The sequence below is a fragment of the Cyrtonyx montezumae genome, unplaced genomic scaffold (assembly GCF_038088225.1).
Source record: "Cyrtonyx montezumae isolate F1298 unplaced genomic scaffold, pur_monq_1.0 scaffold_14, whole genome shotgun sequence".
In the NCBI taxonomy this organism is placed as follows: domain Eukaryota; kingdom Metazoa; phylum Chordata; class Aves; order Galliformes; family Odontophoridae; genus Cyrtonyx; species Cyrtonyx montezumae.
Window position 1 is genome coordinate 16991793 of NW_027071870.1, and position 12336 is coordinate 17004128.

At 50.2% G+C, this 12336-nt stretch overlaps 1 protein-coding gene across 1 annotated transcript; it reads left to right on the plus strand.

Annotated features, from left to right (window-relative positions):
* The first annotated feature begins 1517 nt into the window (after positions 1-1517).
* Positions 1518-10669, plus strand: SHH (sonic hedgehog signaling molecule). Its single transcript, XM_065731543.1, has 3 exons — positions 1518-1942; positions 5943-6204; positions 9916-10669. Exons 1-3 carry the CDS (start codon positions 1634-1636, stop codon positions 10620-10622), a joined length of 1278 nt encoding a protein of 425 aa, XP_065587615.1. The 5' UTR covers positions 1518-1633; the 3' UTR covers positions 10623-10669.
* Positions 10670-12336: the final 1667 nt, after the last annotated feature.

Here is a 12336-nt window from a genome sequence, read left to right on the forward strand (position 1 = left end):
TAATTTTAAAGTCCATTTGCACGTGGTTTAAGTGGATTACGACTCAGACAGGAAAACTCTTGCTCCAAGGAGCTGCATTTTTTTTGTTTGTTTGTTTGTTTCCTGATACGAAGTTGATTTTTATTTTATTTTATTTTATTTTATTTTATTTTCTAAGAGAGTGGACTACGTCTCACTTAAGAGTGTAGTCTCGGGACCCGTAAGAACTCCCAAAAAGCTCCTTCAACTTTCTGGACCCTGGGACAAACCGCGTGCTCTTCTGGAGCAAAAGCAGAGGAGCCCTTTGCAGCGGTGTTTGTCCATACGGGACCCTGCCTTTCCGCCCGACCTGCTCTATCAGCCCCATCGCTGCAGTTTTGCTCGTCTCTCAACACCTTTGTCTGATTAAGTCGCTTTTGGAGACCGGGATAAAGACATCACCTGCCACGCTGCACGAGATAACAATTAATTTAACATTAAACTTATCCCCTCGCCATTCACTTTGCCGGGATCGATCGCTGCTAATTGTGTTTGCGGATGCTTTCAGCGCGTCGCTCTCCTTCAAAACTTAATGACACCCCGCGAGGAGGTGTGAGAGCCGAGAGCCGCTCGGAGCGCAGAACAAAGCGCAGCTCTGTGCCATCAGTGACTGCGGGCACTTCCCGACGCGCTGCGTTATTTTCAGTGGGGACCGTTCTGCTTTTTTTTTTTTTTTCTCCTTTATTTAATTTTTATTTATTTATTTTTAAATAAACGCTTCTTGGGTGCCCGCATGATGCGGACGGGCACCCGGTCGCCGCCTCCTAGCAGTTTTTTCCTCCCTCCAAAGCAGTCATTTATCAGCTAAAACGTGACCGTGGCTCAGCCTCTGGCTGTACGAGGGGAGCAGTGTCCCTTTCCACGGGAAAAAAACCTGTTACAAAGCCCCTGAGGTGGGCTCACCCTCACACGGCACTACTTCCCCCTCATCTCTATCACAGGTTTCTATTTGCGGGGATCCCCGATAATTCGGCATTTTATGGGCTGCCCTCAGGACCCCGCCTCACTCCCCTCGAACCTTATGCATTTTGCATTACTTTGTGTTTATTATTATTATTATTATTATTTCGCAGAGGCATCTGTTCCCCTTGCTGACAAATGTACCATTCTGCCAAGAAAGTTTTTTTTTTTTTTTTTTTAAGGAGAAAAAAACAAAAAACAAAAAACCACCAGCGTGTAATTGATGTTATCCCAAGAAAGCGCAGTCCCCGCCTCTTTCAGCTCCGAGCCCTTCAGGTAAAAGGAAAAAAAAAATCTTTCAAGAATTTGTTGCCTTTTTGAGGGTTAAAACATCAGAAGACAAGCTTGTCTCGCCTTGGCCAATCAGCTCTCGGCCCTGGCAGCTATAATATAGAACTAAAGGCAGACTCCTCTCACAAGCGTCTTGCTTTGCTACCATTAAAATCAGACCCTTTTTGTCTCTCGATTGCTGTCTCCCGACCAAACTCCGATGTGTTCCGTTATCAGCGACCTAAAGGCTGCCATTCCAGCACCTGTCTTGCTAGGGATCGGTGGATAGTATACGATCAGAAAGCAGACAAGGACATAGGAGGAGAGAGAGCTCTAGAGAGACAGCCAGGGATAGGCACAGAGAGCTGTGAAGTAATTGGATTCAATGGACGAAATGCTGCTGTTGACAAGAATTCTCTTGGTGGGCTTCATCTGCGCTCTTTTAGTCTCCTCTGGGCTGACTTGTGGACCAGGCAGGGGCATTGGAAAAAGGAGGCACCCCAAAAAGCTGACCCCGTTAGCCTATAAGCAGTTTATTCCCAATGTGGCAGAGAAGACCCTAGGGGCCAGTGGAAGATATGAAGGGAAGATCACAAGAAACTCCGAGAGATTTAAAGAACTAACCCCAAATTACAACCCTGACATTATTTTTAAGGATGAAGAGAACACGGGAGCTGACAGACTGATGACTCAGGTAGAGCCACAGAGATACCTGTATTTGTGTTTGTTAACCTCTCTGAGCACCCCTAAAGGACGCATCTGTCTTAGCATTTTTGGGAGCCCCCCCTTTCCCTCCCCCTTTCCCCCCGCCCTCCAAACTCGGCTACTTTCCCCGTAATGTCAATGCCATCTCTCAGACAAGTTAGCGGGGCCGGAGCTGGCGGTGGGGGCTCGGTGCGATACCCGCCGGCATTGCCATGGCGTTCCCCGTAACTTGGGCAGGGACCGCCGGTCGCGTTCGCCCCCACGGATGCACTTCGCCCAAACGAACCGCATCCAGCGCGGGGAACCGCGGGCGCGCAGTGACCGCTGGGCCGCTCGCTCCCGTCGCCGGCGGAGCCCCGGCTCGGGTTTATAGCTCGGGTTTATCGCTCGTTTCTTTCTTTTTCTCTTTTTTTTTTTCTTTTCCTTTTCTTTTTTTTTTTTTTCCGCTGCTTCATTGCGTTTTACCCTTCATTCTTTTATTTTATTTTATTTTCCCTCGCGAGCGTATTCTATATTTAGTAGGCATGCAGTCGTGCACTCACAAAAGGCAGCTGAAGCCGGATCGACCATGGCTCTCCTGATTCCGTATGATAGAGCTCGTATTGCAATACCATCATTCGCGACTGTGCCCATCAGAGCGTAAATATATTGATATTTCTTTAAGGATGCTCGCCGCCAGCGCTCTGGTACTTCCATAGGGGAGGGACTTGCAACTTATCGGCATTGCATCACCTTCGGGTATAAAAAATCTGATGGCACAAGGTTTACAACCGGGTAAATATTGGATCTCGGGCGGAATCGGATTGCGGAACCATTTTATGCAAAAAGAAAGAGAGAGAGAAAGAGAGAGACAGAGAACCTCTCCGAGAGTCACCTCGTAATTATTATTCATGCTCACCAGAGAGCTCGGTGAAGTCAATTGCTCTGCCAATCCCGGAGTTTCTCAAACTACATGCAATCTAGGCACTGGAAATGGGTTTCCTCCAAATATAGGTCAACAGCGCTTTTTTAATATTAATACATTTAAGCCCCACCTTCAGCGCTAGAACAGGACTCGCGGGGAAGGACGAGGCGGGGAGTGGACGCGGAGGGGGTGCGGGGTTGGGGTGTGTGTGTGTGTGTTCGTGGGAGGAGGTGTGTGTGTGGGGGGGAATTTCCCAAACTCTCCCCGCTCCTCGGCCTGATTTTCCGCACGTTTGCCGGCTCTCCCGGGGCGCGGGGCCACCATCTCCTCCCGACCACCTTAAATCTCCGCGTACCTCGGAGCGCGGCGGCGCGCCTCTGCCGGGGCGGAGCGCGGAGCTCCGTGCGCGGTGCGCGGATCCCGGAGCGCGGATCCGCATCCCCCCCGCGCCCCGCGGAGCGCTCCTCCGCCCTCGCTGCCTCCGCATCTCGCATTTTCAGCTCCACTTAACTCTCTTCTCGCCCATCGATCGCGCCGGCTCGGGTTTCAGCCTTCCCTCCGAGAGCGGAGAGGAGGAGGCAGCGGCGGGAGTCGGGCTCCCGGCGGGGCACAGCGCGGCGGAGCGGGCGCGGAGGAGCGGTGCGCGGATGCCCTCCCGGGGCACGGCTCCCACAGCATTAGCCGGCAGCGGCTGAACTCCTGACCTTCTGTCAACTTCCCTCAGACGAACGGAACGAAAACAAATAGTTTTGTTAGTGTTTTTTCTTCTTTTTTTTTTTCTTTCGGCTTGCCGTGCTTTAGACACAAAGAGGGAAGCGGGCTTGGGGAGGGGAGCAGAGGGGACGAGGGGAGCGGGGTCGGGCTCGGGGTTGCCGTCTCGCAGCCCCCCACCCTTCGCCTCGAGCCCTTCAAGCATGGAGAGATCTTCCCCCGACGAGAATTGTTAGACTCGGGGAATAGCCGCCGAATGCATTACCCGCGGGTTAATATTAACTTCCGAGGTGGTGGTGGGGGGGGGAGAAGGCAAACAGAGTTCTCAACTTTGCAGGTGACAACAGCAGTTTGCTGAGGGCTGCCCCCTCCCTCCCCCCCCCACCCCGGCCATTGGCTGGATCCGGCCGGGAGATAAGGAGGCCAGGTCAGCACGATAAAGCTGGAATTTGTATGAAATAAAATAGCTATCTCGCCCAACGCGGGCACACAGCGGTGCGCGATGGGAGGAACTCAGAGATCAGCTTGGCATTTAGGAAGCCCACCAGGTTGTTTACACTGACAGGTACCTGTTAAGTGTTTCCTTCAAGCAATTCATTTGTGAAGAGATTAGGAGCTGGCAGGAGAGGGCTTGTTGAACAACTTCGCCTCCACACAAAGCGTCGGCGGAGGCAGCCCTGCTGAGCTTCACGGTGGCTGAACAGAATTGGGCTTGATTTGTGGCACACGACCCGATGAATTAATAAATAGTCTGGGCTTCACGGCTTTTGACTCCAACAATCCAGCTCAGGCGGAGTGAAAGGGAGGAAAGTCCTTTAGGAGGCCGTTCCCCTGCTTGATTCCCGGCTCCTTGCGTCCTCCGGGCTAGAGGCAGAGAGGGAGACCCACGGCTGAGGCTGCTATCATGATATCCTGGCATCGTGATATCCTTCTATCGTGGTATCCCAGTATTGTGATATCTTGCTATCATGATATCCCACTAGTGTGATTACCCACTGTTGTGATATCCTACTGTCATGATATGCTGGTACTACAGTATCCTGCTATCCCGATCTTATAATACCCTGCTGTCCTGCTGCTATCCCCATACCTTGCTTGCCCCCATATAGCCCTGCAGGAGCACATTCGTCCTCTCAGGTGTGCGAGGGAAGGGGGAAAATAATCCCCTCTGCTTCCTCATGCTCTGCTGCAGGGAATGGGGCTGGAAGCGACCACCCCAGCTCTTTGCACCAAGTGCTAGGCCACAGAGTCCAAAGTGAGCTTGTGATTGTGTCTGGTATCTCTCAGGGCCTTGCGTGCTGCTGGAGTTGCTTTTTATGGCGGTGATATGCACTCGGGAAGTTTCTCGTTGGACAGCCTTGTCGTGTCCCTCAGAGTGGGGTCGGAGGAGGGATGGCCATACTGCTGAGTGCTGGGAAGGGGACTTTGTGGCATGGGGTGGAGAGCCCCTGTCTGCCTCTTGCTGTGGCTTCATCCTATGTGCATCCATACTGTTCATGGCCATGAGTTATTTCCCTCTGAAAAAGGGGGGAAAAGTTGGCTGCACGTGGTTCTTCTAGCTGCGTCCTTTCAGACAGACTCTTTCAGTGCAGATTTCTTATGTCTGGGGGAACTTCAAGTCCCTCTCCCCACAGAGCTGCTCATTCCCCCTCCTTGACCCACACACCAACCCCCCCCCCACTTTCAGGGCTCTGTACAGAGCTCACCCCTGAATCTGCCCACGGTGCAGCTCTAGGGGAGCCCAACAGCTCGGGGTGGGGGGGTGAAGAAAAACCCTGTAGCACTTCCCTATGGGGCCTGACGCCTGTCGCTGTACACAAAGGCTGCTGAGCATCCCTGTAACTTCTCTGCTTGGCCTTCTTTTGCTTTCTGTTTTCTCTCTCCGATCCTGCCGAAAGCGGAGGGAGCGCTCCCAACCCACGCAGCTTTGAGGACTCTAATGAGTGATGGGCGAGGGGGGAGAAAAAAAAGAACCACAAAAAACAGCAGCACATAAAGGCTGTTAACGTGTATTGAGACCCCTTTCAACACAGAATTAAGCTGAAAAGACCCAGGGAGACATTCCGGGGAGAATCCGTGACTCCGAGATATATGGCGAGTGTTTGTTCTCTGCAGAACTTTGTTCTGGGGAAGGGGACAGGGCACTTAGTGCAGGAATGTGGGGCTTTGAGTTCGCACTTCGGCTGTGGGGCAGGTGCTGGGGAGGGGGTGGTGTTGAGGTGTTTCGCCCCTTCTTCCTCCCTTGGGCTGGGGAGGGAGATCAGGATGCAATCCTGGGGGTACGGAGAGGCGGGGGGGGGGGGGGGCGTATCTGATCCCAGTGACAGCAGTGTCCCCTCAACGCGCCTTTCCCTGTGTCCCCATGTCCCCGCAGCGCTGCAAAGACAAGCTGAACGCTCTGGCGATCTCGGTGATGAACCAGTGGCCCGGGGTGAAGCTGCGGGTGACCGAGGGCTGGGACGAGGACGGCCACCACTCCGAGGAATCGCTGCATTACGAGGGTCGCGCCGTGGACATCACCACGTCGGATCGGGACCGCAGCAAGTACGGGATGCTGGCCCGCCTCGCCGTCGAGGCCGGCTTCGACTGGGTCTACTACGAATCCAAGGCGCACATCCACTGCTCCGTCAAAGCAGGTGAGGCAGGGGACGCGCTGGCGATACCCCCGGGCTCTGTGCCCACATTCCCCATCCCATCGACCCTGCCCTGTCCCGTCGGGGTGCGGAGCGGGAAGCCCTTCTCTGAAGCACTCGTGGAGGGGGGGTACAAGAAAGAAAGAAAAAAAAGAAAGGAATGAAGGAAGAAGCCCAGCCAGCTGCAGCACCTCCTGCCAGCGTTAATTTCTCTGTCAGTTTGCCTAGCCTTCCCGCGGACCCCACACGCCCTTCTCCCCCCGCCGTGGGGTCGGAGCTCTCCCCATCCAAAGCGATGGCTCATCTCGGGGCGGGGGGGTAGGGAAACGAGCACCGAGCGCGGCCCCTCTGCCGGGAGCCGCTAGGAAATTCCCAGCGCCCGATGAGCGAGCATCTCCTCCTCCTCCCTCCCCTCCCTGTGCTTACAACGCCACACGCTGTCTCAACCCGGGAACAGCTCGCGAGAAATCCCGAGCTGCGTTTGACGCTTCTGAAACAAAATTATTGTCATTTTGATCGTTTTAAGCGAATCGCTTGGCGTGTGCCTGCCGCCGGGCACACCTCCCACCGCCGTACAGCAGCGTTGTGATAGCATCCTCCAGCCCGGAGAGTGCTGCAAGTGTCAAGAAACACTTGGCTGCTAAAGAAAATAATGGGCTTTCTCTAAATATATCGATTTAGTTCAAAACCGGCAGCTCCCACAGCAAGTAAACAGCATTGGCTCCACCATGCCAGTCTGTAACTGGGTCCCGATGCACACCGGGACTTCTCCAGCCCATGAGGGCTTTGTCCTGAGAGCCCGACACCGCTTTTGTTCATCTCCCCCAGCCCTTCGGAGGCTCTGCAAAGCTGCCGGTCTCACAGCGATATGAAACGTCCCTTTCAATAGCGAGGATGGGCTTTATGGCTCAAGGTGTCTGATTGTGGCACACAATAACCTTATTCCGAGCGCCCACCCTAATCCACCTCCATGTATATTTCATAGGAGAGGAGCAACCCCGAGCTGCTCATTGAGATTCCGCACACGCGGACTTTGGGGTAACATTTAGTGCGTGTCAGGAGGGGTCGTGTGACTGTACCACGCGGGTTGTGAGGGAGCAGGCTTGAATTCCACCCGCTCGGTCTGGATTCAAACTGTGGAAACCTCGTTTCATGACAGAGCATCTTATGAGAAGATTAAACCCCATAATGGCAGGCAGGAAGATTCTTTATCTAGATCTCTGTTTGCAAAAAGTATGATCCCGGAGACTGGAATGCAAAGAAGAGTTCCCCCAAGGCCTGAATTATTGTCACTGGGACAGGGGAGGGAGAGGCAGGGGTGGTAAAAGGGACATTGATAATGCTCTGCGGCAAGTATTTAGAGCGAGCTTCTACATTTAAAATTCAAATACACATTTTGAGTGCCTTGGAAAAGTGGCTCTGCTGTGCAAATAGTGCTTGGAAGGTCCTGGGTTTTTTGGAGAGTATGTGTGTGAATTGGCACATAGGGTTTCTGCACCTGAACAAATAGGGAGGGGGAGAAAGGGGGGGGAAGAAGCTGGGAAAAAAATGGAAGTGTCCTCTCTTCCAAGAGTGTCTGCATTTATTACATGAATCAGAATGACAATGCTGATCCTTTATTGGATTTTAATTAGAGAACCCAAACAAGCACTGCTCAAAGAAGCAGATTTTCACACCTCAGCCAATTCACTGGCATGTTTGTAGAGCTGCTACACTACTAGATCTATTCATCAAGCCCCTGAATATGCAAACAAAGCTCAAGCCAGACCTTTGGTGCGGGCTTGTACGAAGGTGTAGTTTGCTAGCAGAGGGCTCCACATAAAGCGCATAGCTTGTTTGTTGCCATGTCCTCTCTGAAGAGGCCTTGGAGATCTTGCTGCTTCATTTCTGAAAGAGAAGTGATAAAGTCGTTAGCAAATCAATAATGTTCTAATTTTCACCCTTCCTGTCCTTCCTGAGAAAGTCATTAGGAGATGCTCGGACTGTTTATGTAAATCGTGATAGCTTCAGTACCAACCCTAGAATCAAAACATAAAATCTGACTACTTTTAGGAGATAAATTACCAGGACTCTAAATTGGTGAATTAAGTAATTGGGAGAAACCAAGGGAAGGCAAGGGAAAGATCAGGAATGCTGATGACTGCAGCAGAGGCACTTGTTATAGTGACATACCACGGGCTACAACTCAGTGCAAAGAAGGAAGACCCTGCGGTCCCTAGGCTAGGCCTAGAAATCAGCAGCTCTCCTTTCAAACCTCACCACATAAGGTTAAACTTTCCCAAAGGAATTTGCAGGAGAGGCTTGAAATCCATCAAGCCTTCTCACGGTTTCTGCTTTGTTTAAGCCTAGAATTGTTTTTCATGGTAGCTCTCAAAAAGCAGCAGAGGTGGCTACAGCATTCAGTGTCAAAACCCTGAACAATTACAGCAACACCTGGGCATGTGTTCAAGAAACACTGAGATGTGGTACCTGGGGACATGTGGTACATGGGAACATGATTTAGTGGGCAATAATGGTGGCAGGTGGAAGGTTGGACTTGGTCATCTTAGAGGTCTTTTCCAGCCTTAATGATTGTATGATTCACGTGAAGGAAGTACTTGGGTTGGGTGCAGGCATAGGGATGTCCTGGGACCATTGATTCAGAACCCTGTTTTTGGTGGAGTGCCGCAGTGAGAGAGGGGTTTTTGTGTGGAGTGATTTGAAGTCCCGGGGACTGCAGATCCTCTGCAGATCAGCAGTGTTACAGGGAACGGGACGCAAACCCCAGAAACGTGAAGGTAGCAAAGGCTGGGATGGTGTGGTGTAATGGTGGAACTTGCTCTGTGTAGGCTGTGGTTGGAAACAAATTCGGCTTCTCTTCTTTCCATGAGAAAGTTGCCCTTCTGCCCTGTGGCATTTTCTGCCTGAGAGATGGGCTCCTTCAGTACAAGGTGCCATGAGCAGGGACCTAGAGGAGGAGAAACCACTCTGCTTGTAGGCCTACTCTCAAACTGCTGGCAGCTGTGAGGTGCAATGCAAACGGAGCCCAAGTGAGAAGCTATTCCAGAAAAACAAACAAACAAACCAACAAAAAAACACTTATTCTGGAACAGCTATTTCAGCAGAAAAGATCTGACTGTGTTCAAGGAGGTGAATGCAACTGACAGGGCTCGTAACTTGGCAGGAGGCCAAGTATGGTGGCATGGTGCTGGAAGGGACTCTTGTAGCCAGCTGCAATGGGGACATGCTGGTTGCCAGGGCTGGAGGTGCTGGAGAAGGCTGGAGAGCAGGAGGTTCAGGGGACACCTTACTGCACTCTACAACACTATTAGAGGAGGTTGTATCAAGCTGAGGGCAGCCTCTTCTCCTAGACAACAGCAATAATCCTATTGGGAAAAAGCCAGGGAATGGCTTTAAGTTGCTCCAAGTTCAGACTGGATATTAGGAAAAACTTCCTCTCAGAAGGAGTTGTCTGGTACTGAAACGGGCTGCCCAGGGAGGTGGTAGAGTCACAGTCCCTGGATGTGTTCAAGAAACATGGAGATGTGGCACTGAGGGACATGGTTTAGAGAAATATCAGTGGTAGGTGGATGGTTGAACTTGATGATCTTAAAGGTCTTTTCCAACCTGAATGATTCTATGATTCTTTGCTTAGGGCGCGTTGGGAAATGTGTCCCTGCACACTGTCCCGTTGGTCACCCCTCTAACCCCTCTTGTGCCTCTCTCCTTGCACAGAAAACTCAGTGGCGGCCAAATCAGGAGGCTGCTTCCCCGGCTCGGCCACAGTGCACCTGGAGCATGGCGGCACCAAGCTGGTGAAGGACCTGAGCCCTGGAGACCGCGTGCTGGCTGCTGACGCCGATGGCCGGCTGCTGTACAGCGACTTCCTCACCTTCCTCGACCGGGAGGACGGCTCCCGAAAGCTCTTCTACGTCATCGAGACGCGGCAGCCCCAGGCCCGGCTGCTGCTGACGGCAGCTCACCTGCTCTTTGTGGCCCCCCAGCACAACCAGTCGGAGGCCATGGGGCTCACCGGTGGCCAGGCACTCTTTGCCAGCAATGTGAGGCCTGGCCAACACATCTACGTGCTGGGCGAAGGCGGGCAGCAGCTGCTGCCAGCGGCTGTTCACAGCGTCTCGTTGCGGGAGGAAGCATCAGGAGCCTACGCCCCGCTCACTGCCCAAGGCACCATCCTCATCAACCGGGTGCTGGCCTCCTGCTACGCCGTCATTGAGGAGCACAGTTGGGCCCACTGGGCCTTCGCACCATTCCGCTTGGTTCAGGGGCTGCTGGCCGCCCTCTGCCCGGATGGGGCCATCCCTACCGCCACCACCACCACCACCGGCATCCATTGGTACTCACGGCTCCTCTACCGCATCGGCAGCTGGGTGCTGGATGGCGATGCGCTGCACCCGCTGGGCATGGTGGCACCGGCCAGCTGAGAGTGGCTGGAGAGGGACAGAGACAGAGCATGGGAGAGAGAGAGAAAAAAAAAGGGGGGAGGGGGTGGGGAAAAAAAGAAAAAAAAAAAAGAAAAAAAAAGAAAAAAAAAGGAAATAACCCAAATGGAAAGAAAACAAAACAAAAAAAAAAAAGAGAGAGAAGAAAAAAAAAGGAAAAATAATACATATTTTTAAAAGAGAGCACGGATTAAGACTTAAAAATAATAATAATAAAATAATAATAATTAAGTAGGACAGTCCAAAGTAGACTTTAAGGGAAACAAAGACCTCGGGAAGTTCTGTTCCGTTTAGTTTATAAATATATATATTTTTATTTGTTCTTTTGTTGTTTTGTTCATTGTTCTGTTGTTGTTGTTGGTTTTATTTTTTTCCTCCTCTCCTGGATATTTATTTCTTTGGTATGTCGAATAGATGTTTTAAATGATATGAACCGGACCTTCAAGAGCCTTAAATAGTTTCTTTGATAATTTATTATCATGCGAACTGTTCTCACAGGGGAAAAAAATTATTTTGTGAGGCCGAGCAAAACTGCGCAGAGTCTATTTTTCTACATGTCACGTGCGTCCTGACTTTCAGAAAGCAAAATTCTGTACTTTCCCATCTCTCCATTACGTTGCTCCTTCATTTCAGCGAGTCCTAGAAAAACAAGCAAGCGAACAAACATACAAAAAAAAAAAAAAGGAAAAAAAAAAAGACAAACTTCATGGGGGTCCGTAAATTATATTTTTATACACAGAATTGTAAATTAGATTTTTTTGAGAGATCAATACTTAACTGAATCACATTTCGTTTTTTGAAATAGTGTAAAATATGAGAATATATTATTTTAATTTAAATAGTTTCAAATGTAACGTCATTTCCTGTATTGTTTTCCATGTCTCTTCAATATTTTTGCTTTGTAAAAAACAAAAAACAAAAACACCATTTGGCCACGTTCATGGAAGTCAAGACTGTTACACAAACTCTTTATTTGCAAAAGCCGTAAGAAACTTTGTTATTTTTAACTTCAAGAAAAATTTATTAGAAAATAATATTTTTTAAGAAGCGCACATGGCGGCAATTCTGTGACGGTGGAGATGGTAGTTTGTACAGAGGGGAGAAAAGGATGTTTTGCATTAATAAATTGAGAAATAACTGCTGTAAATTTACTAAAATGTATTTTTGAATATTTTGTAATAGTTTTAATAGTTTTATAGAAATAAAATGTGCCATGCACAGTCTGGTTAGTATATGATAACTAAGAGTTCCTGGTGCATCCCATTTTTTTTGCTTTTTTGCTTTTCCTTTTATTTATTTATTTTTTTCTTGTTTTTATTTTTATTTCCTTATCTGTTTGTGAAATATAACGTCTACAGGAGTGCCCGTTATTTTATTTGGATGTGTTGCTTATCACTCTTAATTTTGGTACGTTGGATAAGGGAAGCAGATACATCACACCAAACCTGTTGTACTAACAGTAGAACCTCACTCATTCGCACTAACAACCGTAGACCTTTCCCTTTGGCCCCACCAGGGCCTGATCTCCCCATCCTTGCTCAGGCAACATTTCTCCTCTTTCAGTTTCAGCGCTGGGTTTGCGCTCACCTCTTGGTCAGATCTGGGCACTGAAGGCATTTCTTGATGGATTTCCAAGGGGACCAAGCTTGGTCTGCCCTTGGAAGCAAATTAACATGAAGACAAGCAGCTGCGTTCC